General features: G+C 39.7%; 1 protein-coding gene across 1 annotated transcript in view; it reads left to right on the top strand.

Annotated features, from left to right (window-relative positions):
* The window catches only part of sspo (SCO-spondin), an 82905-nt gene extending 63445 nt beyond the window's left edge, over window positions 1-19460 (top strand). The window contains exons 109-115 of the mRNA XM_032552126.1: window positions 964-1128; window positions 3326-3543; window positions 5447-5542; window positions 11462-11522; window positions 12078-12208; window positions 17057-17207; window positions 19045-19460. Of these exons, the coding sequence (XP_032408017.1) occupies window positions 964-1128; window positions 3326-3543; window positions 5447-5542; window positions 11462-11522; window positions 12078-12208; window positions 17057-17207; window positions 19045-19067 (845 nt within the window). The 3' untranslated portion in view covers window positions 19068-19460. The remainder of the gene's footprint in view (window positions 1-963; window positions 1129-3325; window positions 3544-5446; window positions 5543-11461; window positions 11523-12077; window positions 12209-17056; window positions 17208-19044) is intronic.
* The last annotated feature ends 1615 nt before the right edge of the window (window positions 19461-21075 follow it).

Below are 21075 nucleotides of genomic sequence, written 5' to 3'. Positions count from 1 at the left end.
TTTTTAAAGACACAGTTGCGAAAAGTTAAATACTGACATTGAAAGGTTTGACAGCATTTAAAGATGCTTTGAAACCCCTGGGTTATTAAATCCAGGCTTTGTTGTTTGCTAAACAACAAAATATGTAACTTTTATGAGAAAAAAAAATGTTTTTTGCAAATTTGTTTAAACAGTATAATATGAAGTATACAAACTGTTAAAAGAGGGATCTCCTCCACCTCCTCCCTGAGCTGCCATAGCCATCTGAATAAATTCACCGCTCCTGGTCAGAAACAGCCAATCAGAGCCAGGAGAAGGGGCTTAGTGCTGTCAATTATATTAATGGACGTGCTGCTAAATATGCTAATGGCAGAAACAACCCACCAGGGAAACATTTTATCTGCCGTCATCACAGGCTATGCTAACTTGATTTAGCATTCATGCCAGACTCTGTCTAGAACAGGGAGGCCCAAAGTCGGTCCTGGAGGGCCGGCATCCTGCATGTTTTAGTTCTCTCCCTGGTGGTAGTAAAAACCTTTTCAGCATGTTTTCTTCTTAGGCCTTCTGACAAGCCATCATTGGATCCAGCTGCGTTAAACCAGGGAGAGAACTAAAACATGCTGGATGCCGGCCCTCCAGGACCAACTTTGGGCCCCCCTGATCTAGAAGAAGCTGTAGCAAAGCAGAGAACAGGGGAGGGATGATCAGCGCATAGACAAGCATGATTGACAGTGTTAAGTACCGCCTCCTGCACTCTGATTGGTTGTTTCTCATTAGTACTGGGTGAACGCAGAGGAGCTTGGATTTTTTTTTTCACAGATTTTCTGTCACATACCATAATGTCACGATATGCGGAAAGTTTCAACAAATATGGAGGAAATCTGTAGATCAACTGCTTCATCTTGCGTTTAAATATTTGTCAATATATGACCTAAACATACTGCGTGAAGTTGTTCTGACCCGCCTTGCTCTGCCCTCGTCCAGTGGCCTGCCAGTGGTCCAGCTGGTCGCCATGGAGTCCGTGCTCGGCCAGCTGTGGTACCGGCCAGCAAAGCTCCACCAGACGGGTTCTGCAGCCCAGCCTGTACGGCGGAGCCCCGTGTGATGGACTGAACATCAGGAGTGCGGCCTGCGTAGCTCCTGACTGTGGTGAGTGAACAGAGCTCAGAGGAGTGATGTTCAACAGATGGTCACTACAGTCATGGCCAAAAGTATTGAGAATGACACAAATATTATATTTTTACATGATCTGCTGCCCTCTGGTTTTCATGTGTGTATGTCAGATGTTGTCATCACATACAGAAATACAATTGCAATCATATTATGAGTAACAAAAGCTTTTAATGACAGTTAGAATGAGTTAATGCAGCAAGTCAATATTTGCAGTGTTGATCACATAAAAAAAATATGTCAAAACATTGCACAAGGCTATTTTCATAGTAAAAAGAGAGAGAAAAAAGTATCACCTTTGGCTCTGTTAACTAATTTCATTTTGCCTATTCTGTTTTCATTGTTCAAAGGTTTGGTTCATCTCCAACAAACCTACTAATCTAACTTCAAAGGGGTTCCAGTCATGTTATGGCACGTTTTCAAAACTGTGATAAGGAAAACACTCTCATGCTTAAAGCCTTCTCCTCTGTCCCTCTGGTCAAAACTCATAAATACTTTGGGCCGTTGGTTCACTGGCAATCAAAATTAGAATTGGTCTCATTGTTCACTGTCAGCCACTTCCTTTGCAAAAGCAAATAAATGCATGGACCACACTCAAGACAAAGACAGAAGCGGCAAGACATTGCAAAACACAACCATGGCATTTTTGTTAACAACAATTAGAAAAGATTGTATTCTGACGAACTCTGACTGAAACTGCTGAAAGACTGTTTGTCTAACAGGGCTGATGATTCATCAAGTGCTTCCCTGTCACTTGTATGACACATGCCATACAGGCTGCTTCTTGTTGTCCAGGAATAGCTTGTGAAATTACCTTCTTTGGTGAATCACATGGTTCTGGTGCCTCTGAGAGAATGTTTTGACAGAGAAGACTACTGTTCTTTTAAAAACAGATATAAACATTTGTTTGCCAGTTTGTTTAATAGTCAAAATACAAGAAAAGTGAAAAACCAACAGACTCATAACCAGTTTACAGGGGAGCATAGAAATGGACTCATTTATCTCCTTCCCTGCTTTCAGCAATGTGGGCTGCTGTTGGTGTCAAGCTCTCAATTACACAGAAAAAGCTGGGAGACATTGTATTCTGTCTATTACTTACATTTCCGCACCATACAGAACAAATGTGTTCGAGTGGGTTGTTTACAACCCATCAAATATTGAGCGGCAGCATCATTTCTTTGGGATCGTTCTTTATTCTATATTTATGCTAACGTGTAAAATTATTAAACCAAAATTATTTCTTTGTAGCTCTTCTCCAAGCACGCAAAATTTCTTGTCACATTTTACAACAACAGCAGCAGCAAATGTCTGTAAGTGACATTTAATTTACTTTTAAGATATTTTTAAGTCAAGTATGATTCAAAATTTTAAACCTGATAGAATGATAAAGAAACCTACTTAAATTAATGGTTTTAATTTACTATTGTCAATCTAAACTTAATATTTAACTATTAAAATCCCTGTTTTAATCCCCAGCCTCCTGAAATATACACTTCCGACATCCGTCATGATTAATCATTTGCCTCAAATTCTCCATTCTCCATGTGCATTAATGGGTTCTCTCCGGGTGCTCCGGCTTCCTCCCACAGTATAAAAAGACTTTGTGCACACTACTGTAGAGTTCAATGGATCAGTTTAAAAAAAGGGTTAGTTGAGACCAAAGCAGCAGACTGAAGAGTTTTATCTTTCAGTTTTTGGTAGAAAGGGAGAGAGAAACAAAAACAATGATAAATCGTGCAAATGGAAATTATTGAGCTCGTTTTAATTTATCATGTGATAATTGTTTGTTCCAACAGGCAAAAACCCTGGAAAAATATCTTGACCTGAGACTTGGTGGCGTTTCATCTTCCAGCAAACATGCAGCTAAACATGCAGACATGGCTGTAGCCGAATACTGGCTCAGTCAAAGGCCAGACTGAAATCTAACTCAGAATTGGAAGCAAGGCTTAAAAACTGGGGGTTCAATAAATCTGCCCCAATGTCCCAAATTTTGGGTGATCAGCTGATACTTACATGTGAAGCTGATCTTATCCATCTCTCTGTTTGAGCTTTTTAGAAAAAAGAACACAACGATTTCAGTCTCTCCATGTCCAAAGCTGGTAGAGATGCATCCAGAAGTGGAACAGCTGGGGGGATTTTACTTCACCTCCCTTTTCCTCCCTGTCACCCTGTGCAGCGTGTCCCAACGGGGAGCGGTGGAGGCGGAGCCACCCGGAGGAGGAGGAAGCCCCACTGTGTGAGAGGAGCTGCAGAGACATTTACTCCGCACCCCCTGCCAGCTGCAGCCGCTCGGCCGGGGGCTGCGTGTGTCTGGAGGGGCTGTACCGAAACCCGGCGGGCGCCTGCGTCATCCCCGCCCTCTGCCCCTGCCACGACCAGGGCGTCCTGCGAGAGGTACACACACCCCCACACACGGCCGCCTACACCCCCGCACCGCACGCACACACATACACACGCGCCCCCACCCCTATCTGTGCTCACACTGGAGGTAACCAGACCAGTGAAGGCCTGATGGCCAGTGAAGCTGGCAGCTTGTTCCCGTTTTAACAGTGTGACTGTGCAGTGTGTGCATTTCGGCCACATTGTGGCGTTTTCTCATGAAGCAGAAGAAGAGCCTATTGGAAGATGAGCGATCAGGCTCAGGGGCCACATTACACCACAAGGCCTCTCCGTCCCTGCAGCCTCATCCATTATGCAGCGGGGCCCCTTGGAAAGCCTGTTCTCCGGCCGCAACCGGGCAAGCCTGCCAGAAATTATTCATGAAGGAAGGGATATTAGAGCGTCGCTGAATTAATCACACACTGACAAGAGTTCTGCTACCCTCACCTTGATCAGTCTTTCTTCTTTTTTTCCCCTCTCTCTTTTCTCACAAGTCAGCTTTATTTCTCTCTGATTCTTTCCCTCTGTGCTTTCTGTCTTTCAGTCTGTCTTTCTGTCACATAGGGTTGACTCATGTCCTTATGAAGTTTTTTTTAATTTTTATTGACCACTGTTTTATTGACCAGATTGAAATGAATGGAACTGGCTCTGATTTTGAGTATATAACTGGTTTGTATTGAAGTGAATTTGATTATTCTATTAAGACCTGATTAGATTTAACATAATCCATAAAACTGGATCAGTTTCTCATGGTGTATGGAACTTTTAGAAACAATGTTGTTGTTGTTTTTCTTTTTACACATTTGTTAAAACTATCACCATGTGGTGACAGTGTAGTATGAGACACATATTCTGTGAAATAAGGAGGTTTCTTAGTGCAGTCAATCATGCTAGTGTATGGTCAATGTGCTAATTGGTTGTTTATGACCAGGAGTGGTGGATTCCTGCAGATGGCAGTAGGAGCGCTGCGAGGAGGTGAAGGAGCGCCATCGTTATTTTTTTTTTTTTATCTCACAAGCCGCAGCAGCACATTAGTAAACACACATCTGCTGAATTCATCATGTGCCAAGTTTATACACTCATAAGAACGACTGTAAACAACACAATGGAGGAGCATTGTTGTGTTTCATGCTGATGGAGTGTCAGATAAAACAAGAGATTCCCGCTGAGGCCAATTTCAAGGCATCTAATTGCGAAGTCAAGTTATTTTTATTTGCTATAAAAAGCTGAAGGTAACATAGTTACTTGAGTGTGCTATAAAATAGCAGAAAAAAATGCTAAAAGTGGTAAAGAACTTATTATATTATAATATTATGGGTCTGTTTTGTCTTTTCAAAAAATGTCAGGTCAGTGCTATTAAATGTCTTACAAAATCCCTCAGGGATCTACTGAACCACAGCCCTTTGTTATGTTTGTAAAGTTGAATAACACGAGTTAAATATAGAACTCTTTATTTTCATTGACGGTGGTTAGAATGAAAAAAGTGGGCTCCAGAAAAATGAAAGCAGAAAAGCTGCGTTTGGGAATGAGAATGAATTTTGTAGATTCCTATTTACATGAAACAGCCTTAGAAAATCGTTTTGTCAGGAAATTCAAGGCCGCTTCACCGTCTGAGAAAATCAAACGCCTCAACCGGACGGCCACAAAAGACTCCAGGCTCCAATAGATGTTAAGTAGGCCAATCCACAGTATTAGGTTTTGCAAGTTATGTTCAGGGTCATACTTCTGTTATGATTTTCACACTGTTTTTTGATAATTAATGACTCCACACAAACATTAACCATGAGTGGCAGAAATGTTGTTTGTTTTCTATCCTTATAAAAATGTCATATAAAAACGTAGATTTTACTAGTGAATGTAATAATGTGTGTGTTTTTTGCTGTGTGTGCGTTTGCGTGTGTGTGTATGTGTGAGGCAGGCGGGATCAGAGTGGGAAGACGGCTGTCTTTCATGCAGCTGTGTGAACGGGAGGACGCTGTGTCAGGCGAGGTGTCCTCCACTTTCCTGCGAAGAGGTGAGAGCCAGAAATGAATAAAAGATTTACATAACCAGATAATGTGCTGCCAATGCTAATATTGTTTCTCCAAAATGTTCACAGTTAGAACCTTAGATTTTCCTTTATATCAGGTACAACACTGGTCTTATGCCAAATATTTCAAAAAACATCCTTTCAACAACCTTACTGAAACCATTCAGTCATAATGGAGCAGAAACAACATGAATAATTTGTCAATACTAGATCATTTATATATATTTGAACACTAATTGGCTCAAACAGCAGTGAAATAGCAAACTACATGCTGCCATTCACTGAGCTGAATGTCACTCACCAGGCTGTGGTCTCTGTTTTACCCCACAGCAGCGGATATTTTGTTCCAACATTTTTCTACAATAAAGTCTTGTTCTAAATCTAAATCACGCAGGAACCATGACAGTGCATCTCACACTGACAGATTTTGAAGCCAACTCGCCCCCACCAACTGACCACAACTACTGCAGGTTTTTCCCAACTGGGAATGGGAGGTAAAATCAAGCAAAAATCAAGTTGCGTCTCAGAATTTCAGGCTCGTTTTTGCTTTAAGACTAGGAAATTATTCAAAACTGTAAACGAGAGCAGATGTTTTAGTAATTCAGCCATTATAAAGTACTTTTTATATGGGCAAAGACAACAGCAGAGAATAAAGCCGTCGCAATGGCATAATCTATGCGCTAATCTGCTAAAGATGCTCTGATGTATATATGGACTTTCACTCTATTTCAGACAAAATATGATAAATGAAGCAGAACTAATTCATGTTGATGTAAATTTAATGCAGAATGCTTGGGTGTTGAACAGTAAACATGATTTTCTTGTTAAGGATCAACACACCCAAAACAGGCCATGATTTTATAACAACTGGTTGTCATTACAGTTAGAGAGCAGCTGACAAAAAAATCACAGACTACACTAACAGCAGGTGGTGCGAGTCGAGATTAGTCAGGAAGTTTGATGACTCAGCAGTTAAAGAAAGCGCTGTCATGGCGACCTCTGTTTTGTTATTGAGGATAAAATGCTTTGAGTAATGGCATTCAGATGAATTTGCAGTTCTTTAGAGTAACTAAAGAACTGCATGGCTAAAATGGCTAAATTGGCTAAAATGACCCGTCTCCCCTGAAAGGGAAGGAAGATGTTCTCTAAGATTCACTGGCTGAAGCAGATCAATACCAGACTTAACGGTTTTCCTTACTGTCTCGGTTGCTGTAAAGCACCGTCTTTACTTCATAAGATTAGTTCAGTTTCAGGCTAATTCAACCTGTATTTGATTAAATACAGTTTTATTCTCCTATCCAACAATGACGATCATCCCACCAGGAACTGGAACTGATTGTCTTGTATCAGTGACAATATAGTTAGATTTTCTTCCCTGTTACTTAGTCTTTAAAAAAAAACAAAAAAACTCAAATTCTTTTTTGAGCAATTATTTTGTATTGGTTTACTCCAGATAAACTCCACTTCTTTAACAGAGCTATTAATGTTATCATTTGATGCTAGATTTGTCTTAGCTTGTTCAGTTTTTTGTCAGATACACTATGACACTGTGAGTCAGGCCAGAATCAAACATTACATCAAATTTCCCACAACAATGTCCCAACCAACATGGGACAGCTAGCTAAAAGTTAGTTGCGCTAACTCTAAAGCACTAATAATAAACCTTTGTCCCGCTAACACTAAGGCTAAAGCACTATACAAACACAGTGTAGAGCTTTAGCAGCTAGCTGTGCTCAAAAATACTCAGGAGCAACATGGGACAGCTAGCTAAAAAGTTAGTTGTGCTAACCCTTAAATACTGATCATAAACATTAGTTCTGCTAACACTAAAGCACACAGTATTTAGCAAAATACTGCGCTAATGCTAAAACACTGAAGCATTAGCTTGGTAAAATATAACCATGGTGCACGTGTTAGGCTACAACATGGTATATCAACCTCAACAGAATCAAATTTGTCATTGCACACCTAGCTGGAAGTTGAGATGAAACGAGGAGAAAATGTAACTTCTCAGGCCTCATAAAAAAATTTCCCCTTGGAGAGCAAGTTCAAAATAAGCCACAGCAGGCAAAATCTGCTGTCTCATTCTTGACACTGTGACCTGAATAGGTATTTTTAGCTCATGGTTGCTGTACGTAGGCGGTGATGAAAGTAAATGGGTCAATGCAATGATTCCATCTGACACTCTCAAATTCCTTCCTGTTTTCTCTGAGCTATGCCTCCGTGAAGTTACACCTCAGTCGGTACGGAAAGGTCATTTAATGCCTGCTGGTTTCCGTCTCAACACTGCTTTCTGTCAGCATGCAGTGATTTATGAGTCAGCTTTGAGCTCCTTGTTCTGGGTAGTTTACTGAACGTGTTGTCAAAGCTGGTGAGAAAACCTGTCAGGAGGTTTTCCTCTCAAACAACCGACTCTTTGTTATCCGTTAGATCCAGACACGGATGATTATACAACAAACGCATTCGATGAGTTTTCAAAATAGAAGGTCAAAAGACTCAAATGTAAACATACAACCTAAAGAATATTTGGATACTTTAATATTTAAATGTTTCTTAGCAAGATGCAGAAAAACTACAAATTCTTTTGTTGAAATCCAGAAGCTAAAAGAACTAATTGCACACATTTTCAATATAGTTAAGGCCATTCCAGTGTGTTAATGTTCCAAAGCCAGTGCTGATGTGTGTTTGGGATCATTGCCTTAGCGGAACATCCTATTCTATCCAAGTTTTATCTTGCTACTTGGCAATTTGTGGTAGACATACAGAATTTGGAGATACTCTCCATTTCTTTTTAATATTCCTTCTTCTTTGTGTAAGGTACCATTATCAACTGCACTGACCATCTTGTCAACTGAACAAAGAAACAACAAACAAGCAGGCAGAGAAGAATGTGAAGTGTTTTGTTTGGGAAATCCAGCAGCTGATTTTATTTTGGCCTGACTGGAGCGTTGAAAAGCAGATACATTCTTTCCTATCTGCTCTGGCCTGGAAGGGAGCCACCGTACGAAGTTCTTAACTTTGTTCTTTTGTTGCATCAGTCTCATTGTTAGTTAGTAAGTGGTTGAAAGAGCTGTAGCTTGTTAAATCAAACAGAAGGTAAACTGCTTTGTTTACAATCTGTTGATGATGCATGCTTGGTTGCCCATATTGGTGAAACTGTTTATGGCTCTAAGATTATGAACATATTATTTACTGAAAATTTGCATTAATGTTTATCATATTATTCTTGTCTTAACAAGACATTATGTGTTGCATAAACCTTTAACCCATGAAAAGGAACAGCTCCAATGCATTTTTATGAAGGCCAAAAGTGAATAATGATGAGTCCATGTAAAGTCATGACTGGCATTGTAAGTATTTTACATAAATACTGTCCTGCTATTGGCCCCAGCTTAGACTCTACTATTATTCCATTTTTCCCCACATTTTCCCATATTAAAAACTCCAGAACCTGAAGTGGTCTTGTAGCACAGCGACAGGATAAAAGGGTTTTTGGATGTATGTGTATTTTTAGGTGCCACAGAGCAGTGAAGGATGCTGAGGTGACTTTGGGATGTGGCAGCCACAATGCCAAAGTCTACTCTTAGACTTCCTCAGCAGCTTTTGTCAGCCCTGGGTATCACACAGCACCACACATTTCATTGTCTGCATGGTGACTGTCCTGCATATCTTCTCCTTTGCAGTGTCATTCCTTCACACTCCCTCCTGCGTGTTCCTACAGCCCTGTCTCCTCCGGACTATTTTTAGTCTCCTCATTTGTGTCTTGTTTTTGTCCCTTTTGCCATTTTCTACCCTGGTTTCTCTAACATAACTGTCCTGCTATTGGCCCCAGCTTAGAAAAAGATGAAAACAATATTGTCTTGTAATTCTAAGATATGTCCTAGAATTTTTCTGAGAAAAGTCAACAATTTTTAAAAAAATCTTTTGTGTAGTGTGACCCAAGACCAATTGGGCATTTGACTATGGAAATATTCTACCAGCTTTGTTCATTCAACAGTAACTGCGGTTGACATTTTGAAAATAAATTCTCATAATGGAAATGAGCTGCTTTTGAAAAAACTTCTTTCTTTGATAAAAAGTTTGGATGAAGTTGTCAAAAACTGACAATTTCCATTATTTTAGGTTCCAATCCATGTTTAGAAGTATTAAAATTACTTCATTTTGAACAAAAACATGTAATTTGGCCATATCGACATTGGTTGTTTTTTAAAAATGTTAACAGAAGTACTTTTTTCACATCATACGAGTCACATGATCAACAACCAGATGATTACAGGAAGTAGTTGTAGGAGGATGATGGTACAGCATGTTTTTTAATGACTTATCATGTGCACAACTTCTTCCTGTGTGATTCTAATTGCGTTTCTTGATGGAAACATAGCAATTGTGAAATTGTGTTTTTTCACTTTGCGCACATTTGTAATGGAAATGCAGCTACTGTCTGCCTCACACAGAAACAGACAGCCATGCACCCTGACTTTACAACGGATCAAAAATGAACAGTTAATCTAATCCAACCAAACTAATGAAATATAATCTAATATGTTTGGAAAGTTTGAGAAAACACTGAACACTCAGATACAAACTTATGCAAGCAGAGGGAATCTCTGGGATCTTCCTAGCTGAAGGTCAACAAGTTCACCTTTCCAAATCAGGCAAAGTCTTCAACAGTTTTCAGTCCACTAAAACATCTAAGACACATGGGACTGAAATTATGGTTGAAAAATCCCACAACAGGAAGAACGCTGACATCAAAACATCCAAACACGTACAGTATGCTGTTGCCGCAAGAAGAAAACCAATGTTGTATGACGATAGTTCTCTAAAATACAAGCAGAGGCTCAATATTTTTATTACTTTAATTTTGATGAGATGATTACGTTTAAGACACAACTAAGAAAAACCTAAAGTAGGCTTTTTTTTAAGTTGGTGGTAGAGTTATAGATTTGAATAAAATGATCTAAAATTGATCAAATGAAAAATTATTAACAGATTGGAGGGAAGTTAGGTAAAGCTTTCATCCTATTAATTAAAAATAGAAAATACAAATAACTTCCAAAGTAATTGACATCAGTGATGTGGTCCAAATGTGGTACTGTCACTCTGAACAGAACAAATAATGGGACGTTTGTTGAAGCCTTGATGAATCCTATTCTATCAACTGGATTTTCTTTACCCTTCTGATTATTATTAAATATGCATACAACATAAAAAAAACCCAATTCCAACATCAGTGTCTCCCACATTTTGCTTTTAATATATCTATTTATTTGTATGTAGCTGCATGATATTTAGGCCTGTCACGATAACAAATTTCTGGATAAATTGTTCCAGAAGTTATTGCGATAAATGAAAATATTTTTGTTTTGAGACTATATTTAAGTAATATGATGGTAATGGCAAAATAATAATGCAAGAGCACATGCTGACAGATCACTACATTTTAAATTCTAATGAACATCTAACATTGGAACTGCAAGACTTTTTAAATATACAATACAAATGAACAAAACAAATCAAATGAATTTTGAAGTCTTTGTTAACAAAATTGTCCTTCAAAATAAGGGCTAGTTGAGACTAAAGCATAAAACTCGAGACTTTTACCATACAGTTTTTGCTAGAAAGAGACAAAAAAGACATAAATGATAAATCATGTCAATGGAAATTATTGAGTTTGTTTTAATTTATCATGTGATTATTTGATATATTGATTTTTGTGACAGGCCTAATAATATTCTATGACTTCAACATTTATGATACGGAATATTGGTCTTCCTGTGGTTCCGTGGCCCACTGGATTGACCTCAATTTGCAGTTTTTAAAAGTTACACTGTAAAAAATAAAATCAAATCTTCAGTAGACAATTTGAAAACTATGCTAAAGTAATCATCATCTCCTTCTCAGGGGGAAGTGAAAGTGGAGGAACCAGGCAACTGCTGTCCAGTCTGCAGAAAACAGTTCCCAGGTCAGTGCAACATGCAGGAAGTCAGCGCTGTGTCTGGACACGTGGATCATTCTCTTCCTGATGCTTTCATTGTCATGTTAATCTGTCTCTTAATCGGCACGTCTAATGCTCCGTCTCATCTTTCAACTCTTTGGGAGTTTATATGGATTGCGACACAGAACAAAGCAGATGATGCTAATGTGAAGCAAACTGTTCTGACAAGCACATATTGAAACAGCCTTAATGGTGATGGCCTCCAAAGCACTTCAGTGGACGTGAATGCTCCATTCTTCATTTTCTGAAAGGGTAAAAACCGAGTGCTGCAGTCCCCAATTAGTGAGAGATTACTTTACTTAGCCTACACTGGGGCTTTAATCTGTCTCCCTGCGGAAGAAATGTCACATGCTGTGAGGGCAAGGCAATGTCACTGTGCTCTCTGCTCTTCCTTCTTCTCATATCATCCCTCTGTTTCTTCTTTCTATGCAGAAACTACATGATTCTGTGCTTTTGCTGCGTTTCCTCGTCTCTCTGTGTCTCCTTCTCCGCTGTTCTCGTCCTCATCTCTGTTTCCACCAGGTGAGCCTGGGGCGGAGTGCAGGCGCTACGTCGAGGTTCGGAACATCACCAAGGGAAACTGTTGGCTTGACAACGTGGAGGTCAGCTTCTGCAGGGGACGCTGTCTGTCCTGGACTGATGTCATCATGGAGGTATAGGCAGATGAGACGAATACACACACACGTACTGTATATTGACAATCATTCTGTGTGAACAAATGACTGTCATACTCACGACTATGAAATTTGATATTATTTAAATGTTATAATGTGGTGAAACCTGCTATAACCTCAAATTTCTCCATTTGGTCTATAAAGCTTGATCACCTCAGGGTTCTTTAGTGTGCTTTTATAAAATAAAACAAAGTTTAACACAGATTTTTTTAAGCACTCTCCCAAGTTCAAACTAAGTTATCTGATCGACTTGGAACTTACACATGTCTTCCCAACAAAGGTTCATGATTCATTAATGGATAGATGAGCCATGGGAAACGCATGTACTTATCTTGTTTTTCCTTTCTTCTTGTTTTTGTCTTTTCATCCTTTTAAAATGGCAAACTCATCACTATGGTGACACGAATCTTTCTTGGCATCCACACATTCATTGTTGGGGGGGGGGGGGGGAGCGTCAGTTCTCCGGGGAGTAGCTAATGTTTATTTTTATAAAAATAAACATCAGCTCTGCCAAATGTATCATAATTTCTCCTTACCGTGGCAACCAGGAATTTGAAACGGTGACTAGGCAGCACAGAAAAGTTTTATTTTCATTCACCAAGAGCTGAACTGTTGTCTGGTTTGAGGATGTTTTAATTGGACCATTAAATGGACAACATAAATAAAAGAACGTGTTGTTAGAGTTTGTCTTTTACTAAAACATTGAGCGGTTATTGTTCATTTTAAACAATTAAGTTTGACATTAATTTTGCCCTTTCCCACTGACTCATATTAGACGCCAGCTTTTGATAATTGTTATGTTCCATCCTTATTACATCTGAGATTTAGTATCCACCCCTGTTTATTGAGTCAGCCACAATAACCTGGTGCTTAAACTGGCATAAACTAAAATACCCCATCCTGACAGTTAAACACTGCTTTTCACACCATTGATCCCAGTATATATGCACTATTCAGTATGGGTGAGCATTGAAAGCTGTTAACACACTTTTAACATATGACAGGACTTGAGGTTGTTGTTTTTATTGTGTCTTGCTGTAAAATTAAATGCCCATTGGGACATGAATAAAGCTGTTTCTATTTAGCTGGCTTAACTATCCATGTAGCTGTCTAGCTTAGCCCTCTTTCAATCTAACTAGCTTGTCTCAGTGTTTGCAGTTCTCTGCAATGCGAAGCTCGACGTCATTCCCAGGTAATATAAATGTATTTATATTTATAAATATACTTATATTACCTTGACATTAACATAGAGACAGATGAACATGTTCATCTGGGAAATGATGGTGTCTGTTATCGCGCAGTAGCCAGCCCCGCCCTCTTCATCACAACTCCCTTGGGCTGACTACTGACCAGTTCTCCGTCTAACAGGTCCGGAAAATCTCTGAGACCCGGGTATTACCCTAAAAGTGCTTTATGAGAGATAATCTGTTTAAACTGGTGGCGAAAGCGATTCGTCTAGCTCTAACTACCTCCAATCCAGAAGTTACGACCCTTTGCAGTTAAGAAACAATCAGCTGAGTAGCCTTTGCAGCTGCATAATTCCAATAACCACTTCTGTTAACGGTAGCTCACTTTCTAAATTATAACTCGCTCTTGGAACCGGCTAGATTAGATTTAGTGACTTGGATATAAGTCCCAGGGTCATTATTTACACTCACCAAAGGAAATTATGAAGCCTCCTAATTTCTGGAATCATGTACATTAGTTTTACCTTAATTAAAAGAACTGAAAAATAGTCAAATGACTCGATTAATTCCAATGTCCACCAACCTCATTAGAATTTTATAGTATGAATTTATTAAGCACGCTTAAGCAGGGATATGCGACATACAAATCAACAATCAATTGTATATAATTCAAAAACAGTGTAATAAAATTTACATGTACAATCATACTACCCTGTCTCTTTTCCCTATCTTATGTCGCACGTTCTAAGGTGGAATTTTAGGAAGCAGATTCAACTCATACCCAGACGATGGTGGATCTTTTGGCAACAGGAGTTTCTAGCATCCTTGGTCGAGGCCTTTGCCTTGTGTGGAAAAGTCCTCCTTAGAAAGGAAACAAAGCAGAACGGGTCCGAATCCTTTTGCAGAACCCAGTTCCTTGTCCCTTAGGGATCTTTGTCCTTCCTCCAAGTCTTGTTGCAGAGTTTGAAATTGTTGGGTTGAGACGGGACCGACGGTCGAATAAAGAACCGGAGCTGAGGCGGTGGGATCCAGTCCTTTCTTAGCGGTGTGAAGTCCGAGCTCCCCCGTGGTTCTGAAGTGCGGTCCGTTGCAATCTGCTCCTTCGTGTTGTCTCTTTTTCATCGCCGCTGGACTAGGAACGGTTGGTTCCTCTTTTCAGCCCGTTTTTATACACTTCTCTACCATATGTGTGTATGTAGAGTGTTCGGTTTACGTGACTTCCTGAACATCTGCTGCAAAGCCCCGATGGCCCCTCCTGTCTGCTGACTAGTGTGGAAAGTCCCGTTCTTCCCCAACCCTTGTCGATCTTAGCCAACTTCACCGTACCACCCTTCCTGTGTGCTCTGGCCATCTGTTCAGAACCGCTTGCGACATTTCCTGTTATCAGGACCTCACCCATAAATTCCTCTTCTTTCTCTAACTCACTATATTATCTGTTACTATTCATTAAACACATCTATCCTGTATTACTATGAAATTGATTTCAAATCATCACAGCTTTTGATATTCATTAACAATAAATCACATCTTTCACTTATTATAAATCATCAGACATAAATTGTTGTTGTTACAGATCATTACTCAGACATACATTTCAGAATGTTATTCAGTGATTACTTATATCCTATATCATACATATACAATTAATTCTTATTATAATCAAATCACAGGATTGCTGTATTTTTCTCTCAGGCTTCTATACACCTTTTCTGCATGCACCCGAAAAGATCTCACACCCTATGCCAGTTTTCTTGACAATGGACAGGGAGAGCCTGACTAAAACTACCTGGATGTCGGACATCATCTGCGTCTTATTACGTGTCACGTACCGCTTTGTTGTGTAACACGTGGGCGGGGTTTCTATAACTCCTTTTGGTAAAATTCTACACGTTCCAAGTCAGTTCGAGTGGTAGATCTGAGTCCAATGTAACAAAATGGCTGTCATAGATTTACTAAGGGGAGATATCCAGGTTTTAGTCGAAGACTATGTAATTCCTGCGATTGAAGAATTTATCCACCAAATCCCAGAGGAAGATTTGGATTCGACATGGGGACACCTAGATGAGAGCATCAGAGAGAGGACAAAATATCTGCTCCACTATCTAACGGAGGTCTTGTCAGATCTCGTTTTGGACTTAATTAAGAACCGGCAGTACAAATATGGAGACTTAAAAGCCATATTTGGAAACATGGTTTCTCAGGCCTTTCCCCAGGCTATGGGGATTAAAGAGAACATTCAGGCTGAGTGTGCAGAAATATTTAAAATGTTTTTGTTTTTGTAAAATCTGATATCGGTGGTTGCATCTTCCTTGGATGAGGAAGACCTCATAGAGTTGCTCAGGATGGGTTTAGGATTCAGCTCTTTGTTGCAACCTGTTATCAGTATCATCCAGGAACTTATAACGATGAGGCATGAAATTAAAGATTTGAGAAAGTCATATAAAAAGAGAGAAAAGACACAATACGGCTTTTTGTGAAGTCATTGATGTGTAGAGGCATCAGAGAGTCTAAGACATGTTGCTGTCTTAACTACCTGAAAGAGACACAAGAACGGGTTGTCGACCAAATCTGGGCAAAAGTTGAGGGACAACTATTTGAAATGGCTTCCAAGTCTGAGCAAAAAGGTTTTCAATGACGTGACTAAAACCTTGGGCTGTTCTGCTGGATGGACGCTGGCTTTCATGGAACATCAGTTAGTCGACAATGTAATCGTGTCATGTCTTGAAAGTTAGCTGAAGAAGCACCAGAAAAAAAGAGGCAGCTTTATTACAAGGCTTTTTTCTGATGCTGGCAAAACCTTGGCACGCAATTTCAGTAAATGAGGGCCAATAGTGTCATGCCTCTCTGCGCCTCCATCAATCTCAGCCCCAAGAAGAGTCCACATGCTGCATCCGATTCCGGCGACAAGGTCCCTTAGCCTTCAGCTAGTCCCAGAGCTTCCAGCTAGCGCAGTTCCAACACTTAATATATATATATAACTATTATTATAGTTAATAATAGTTACTAATAATAATAATAACAATAGTTAATAATAGTTGTTATTTAACTGTTATTCTCTTAGTTAAAAGTCCTTTCATCTGGTAAATGTACAAATGTTTCTTAATATTTTCACCACTTTTAGCCTTATGAGAAAATGAATTGTCTGCCACATGGGTGACATAACTACTTCCAGAACTGGCCTGTATTTGGCATGGACAGATCTGGCCCACGTCTTGCATGCCTTGTGTGAACTGTGCCATCATTGCCAGACCTGGCCCGGGTGTAGTTGACATCCAGTTTGCCGTGCCAGAGGTTTGCCAGATGTGCCAGCAGAATGCCAGATCCGGGCCAGGTCGGTCTGCTACGTGGGCAGCTACAGTATGTAGCTTATCTATCCAGCTAACTATCTCTTTCTAACTAGCTAGTGGTCTAGCTTATCTATCTTTCTATCTATCTATATCTATCTAAATTTGCTCTATTTCTTAATGTTTAGAGAATAGTAAAACACATTTTCACTTGTGCCACCATTCATAGCAAGAAAAGCTAGCGTGACATCACTTTTAGCTACAAAACAAGGGTCCTCTGTTTCAGTCTGGTTCTCATTTTACTACCTTCTTTCTCTCTCTTTTCTGCTGCTTTTCTCCCTCCTCTCCACATGCAGGAGCCCCACCTCCGCTCAGAGTGCGAGTGCTGCAGCTACAAGCTGGACCTGGTGGAACCGGTCCGCTTCCTCAACCTGCAGTGTGCGAGCGGAGAAAGTGAGCAGGTCTTCCTACCAGTCATTACCAGCTGCGAGTGCACCAGCTGCCATGGTGAGGAACACTGGGCCGGGGGGATTTGCATATCTGTCTCTCATGTCGGTATGAAAATGAGGCATATGCTAAGACTGTACACAAAAAGACAGATGAGTTCACAGTGCTGACTTCTAGCCAACAACATGCTTTTCAAACAAAAGGGAAAGGTCAGAGATGTTCTCTTGCAGACCATTGTTCTTCATAAAGCCACATTAATTATGCCTTTTCCTCATTTTTTTGAAGAAAGAGAAATTAAAGCTGAGTTAAAAAAAAAAAAAAATCTTGTCATGGGAGGTTACAAAGAAACTGGTGACAAAATAATTTCCTAGATAATAATGTAACTGAAGTATTAAGTTTTAATTTTTTGTGCATAAATTTGATGTATTTGTTAATAAAAACCCATTTAGACTAATACAGAAAATATCTAAGAAAAATGTAAAACGAACTGTTTAGTAGAGGTGTGTCAGATTGCCACACGAAGAAGCTAGGTAAAATGTCATTTGAAATAAAAAAACTACAATATTGATTTTTCTTTTTGAAACTTTTCAAAGACTTAATTACTACTCAATAATTATATAACTCCACTCATGTTTCAGTCCAATTATCCAGTCAGTGACTCTGGGCTCAAACAGAAACATACAGTCACTAGTATTTTCACATATGTAGTAGAAGCACATCCACTAAAGTCTCGGTTAAACAGGCGTTAACCTTTGATGCTCCTGAATAGTGAAAGCAGAGCTCTGACCTCTGAAGGAGTTGCATGTTAATCCATTAATCAACCTGGTTAATTGCGTTAGTTAATTGGAAAGCATCACTCTCCATCTCCCACAGCGACTCTGCTGCACACATTACGCCTGACGGCTTCACTTTTAGGGACAATCCGTCTCTAATGCACACACACACACACACACGCCCCCCCACACACGCACACACACACACACACACACATGCGCAAAAATGAGAGCACATGTACAGCTCTGGAAAAAATGAAGAGACCAGTGAAAATGATCAGTGTCTCTGATTTTAAGCAGAAATTTAGTATTTATTTGCAGTAAATGAGAAATGGTCAAAATAACAACAAAAGATGCAGTGTTTTCAGACCTCAAATAATGCAAAGAAAACAAGTTCATGTTCATTTAGAAACAACAATACTAATGTTTGAACTCAGGAAGAGTTCAGAAATCAATATTTGGTGGGAAAACCAGGAGGTTTTCAATGAGGTTCAGTGCAGTGGGCAGTGGGCTCTTAACTTTTTCCAGAGCTGTTATTGCTCACACACAAACGCACGCACACACACACAGACTTGTATCACTCTATTTGTGTGGACTTGTATTGACTTCCTTTAATTTCTCCAGCCTAACCTTGATCTGAAACTCAAATCTAACCACCTTTGAGTGTAAACCTAACCCAAACCATAATTTATGTTTTTCTGTCACCAAAAGGTCCAAGCATCACCAGTTTTAGGCCATATTTTGCCCTTACCACTGCAGCATTATTGTTTTATTAATTTCTTTATCAATGAGGGTACTACTGCAGTTTTGTTATTTTCTGGAAACATAATGACAAATAAAACACTTTATGTCTCATTTCCTATAGAAGCACGTGTGTGTATTCCTACTCATATTAGGACTTCATATTGACTTATGCCTGCTCCCAAAACCCCCACTAATCACACCCAGTACCAGTACATTCTTAATCCTAACCTTAACCTCAATGTGTCCTTCAAGTCCTTCAGCTCTACAAAACAGAAACTGTAGGAAATCATGTTATAATCTGTAGGATGGAAATGTTTTTTTGTGTGTGTGTGAAGCAGCAAAGCCAGCCTGCATCACTTCCCTGTTTCCTCTCTTCACAGGAGGCGACGTATCCAGACGCTGAGCTGAGTTTGTGGCTCAAGTGTGTGCGCGTGTGTGGATGAGTGTGTGTCAGGTAGAGTGGGAACAGTCTGAACCCCATGCCGAGCGAAGCAGCATTCTGACAGCCAGCTCTGTGATAAATGGATGTTTCCAGGATGAGCAGATGGATGGACAGACGAGTGAAAGCGGTTCTTGAAGGACACACTGCGCCACGTAGTTTCAGTCGTAGTTTCAAGTTCTTGCTTTGCAGCTTCTTCTGCCTGTACAGTCTCTTTCTACTGTGTGTTTATAGTTTGATCCAAGTATGACCTGTTTACACATTAAGAGATGTTTCATGAGTGCCTTATGTCTGCCTTCAGTCTTCTTGTTTCCAACTGTTGAGCTTATCAATAAAAAAATTTTATTCTGGAAGTTATTCTCCTTGTCCTCCGTTTTTCATTGATTGTCATGACTAGTCACTGACATGAGGAAATTCGAAATATTGAGTGACTCAGCATTTTCTCATTTACTAGTAGGTAGTGTGTCATGGAGCTGTGATGGATTTTAGAGGTGAAGAACACAGACAGACAGGAAGCAGGCAGAATTTAAAGACAAAAGTGAAAATTTCAAGAAAAAACCCCCCCAATAAGAACAACATAAAAGCAAAATAGAACAAGAGGAAACCATCATGATGGTGGTAACAGGGAGGAGAGCAGGAAGTAATAGGAGGATCTGACCAATGAGAAGCCAGACATGTTCGTAACAAAACAGCCTTTTTTTCTTACCGTCTTGCATTAAGTGAGTCTAAACTTTTCCTGCTTTTCATAAATTTGAATTACTCCATTCATCCTAACTGAACTGGTTTAACTGAGTTCACAGGCTGCCTTGCTCACACACAGACCTTTAAGCTCCAACTACAAATTTTCCATTGAACTGAGATCAGGGCTTCATGGTGACCGCTGCAAAACATTCACTTTTTTTGTTCTTTAGCCACTTTGTAACTAATTTGTTGATGTACTTGGTTGGAATCTTTCTACATTTTGAAAGCCTCCTGTTTCCCCCAACCTTCAACTTTCTGGCGAATGTCTTGATATTCTACTTCAACATTTCTACGTATGTTTTTTTTTCTATCTATAAAGTGAAGTGCACCTATCCCTCACGCAGCACAGTACCTGCGCTTCACCTCCAGTCTGCTGGTGTTCTGAGGTAACAGAAGCTGTGCAGAGCTGCTGACGCCCATTAAATAATTTTCCTGTTATTTTCCTTCTGAGATGATCATAACTTTGGTCATCTTTGGATTCAGGAGCAACGTAATGTAACAGAGTGACATTTGAAGCTGACTGATAGCAGTGTGAACCCAACCAAGAGCCTGAACATAAACCATGGTGTCATCAGCATACAGATGGAATTAATAAAACATGATCTGAGCGGCTCCATGCAAGGAGATATGTTCACGTTTAGACTTTTATTATCATCATGTCATTGTTTATTTCCTCATATCTTACTGGTTCAGTTCATTCTTGCTGTTTGTGTTTTTGATTTGTTTCATTAAATTTGTGTTTCTTTCTGTTTACTGTTTCTATAGGTTTATTTCTCATTGTCTTTGCTTTTCTGCCCCCTCAGCTTGTTATTCTCCTCTCCCTCTCAGCTGTTAATCATTTGCCTCTACCTGCTCCCTTCCCCAGCTGCATCCACTCACCTGTAATCAGCTCTTCTGGTTCCTTTTGTCAGCGTTTAAGCTCTCTTTTATCTTTCTTCACTCACTAGATCCATCAGTCTGCTACGCTCTTCCTGGTCTTTCGTTTTGGTGCTCCTGTTCTTTTCATCTCGTGCAGGGTGTCCAAAGTGCGGCACGAGGGCCATCCGTTGCCCCTTGGCTGTTTCTGTATGGCCAGGCTGAACAGTTGGGTGATGCAGATGAAGATGTTTTTTTTTTTCTTCCTTTGATTAAAGCAAACTTATTACTGACAATTAAAATTGAACATTTTTATCACAACACAAGGTATTTGTCTTTTAATAATCACACTTTTAGCTTTCTCTTTAGTTTCGTA

This window comes from Xiphophorus hellerii, chromosome 21, assembly GCF_003331165.1.
Source record: "Xiphophorus hellerii strain 12219 chromosome 21, Xiphophorus_hellerii-4.1, whole genome shotgun sequence".
NCBI classification, from domain to species: Eukaryota; Metazoa; Chordata; class Actinopteri; order Cyprinodontiformes; family Poeciliidae; genus Xiphophorus; species Xiphophorus hellerii.
The sequence above is the reverse complement of the archived record's forward strand: the minus strand, read 5'-3'. Positions and strand labels throughout refer to the sequence as shown.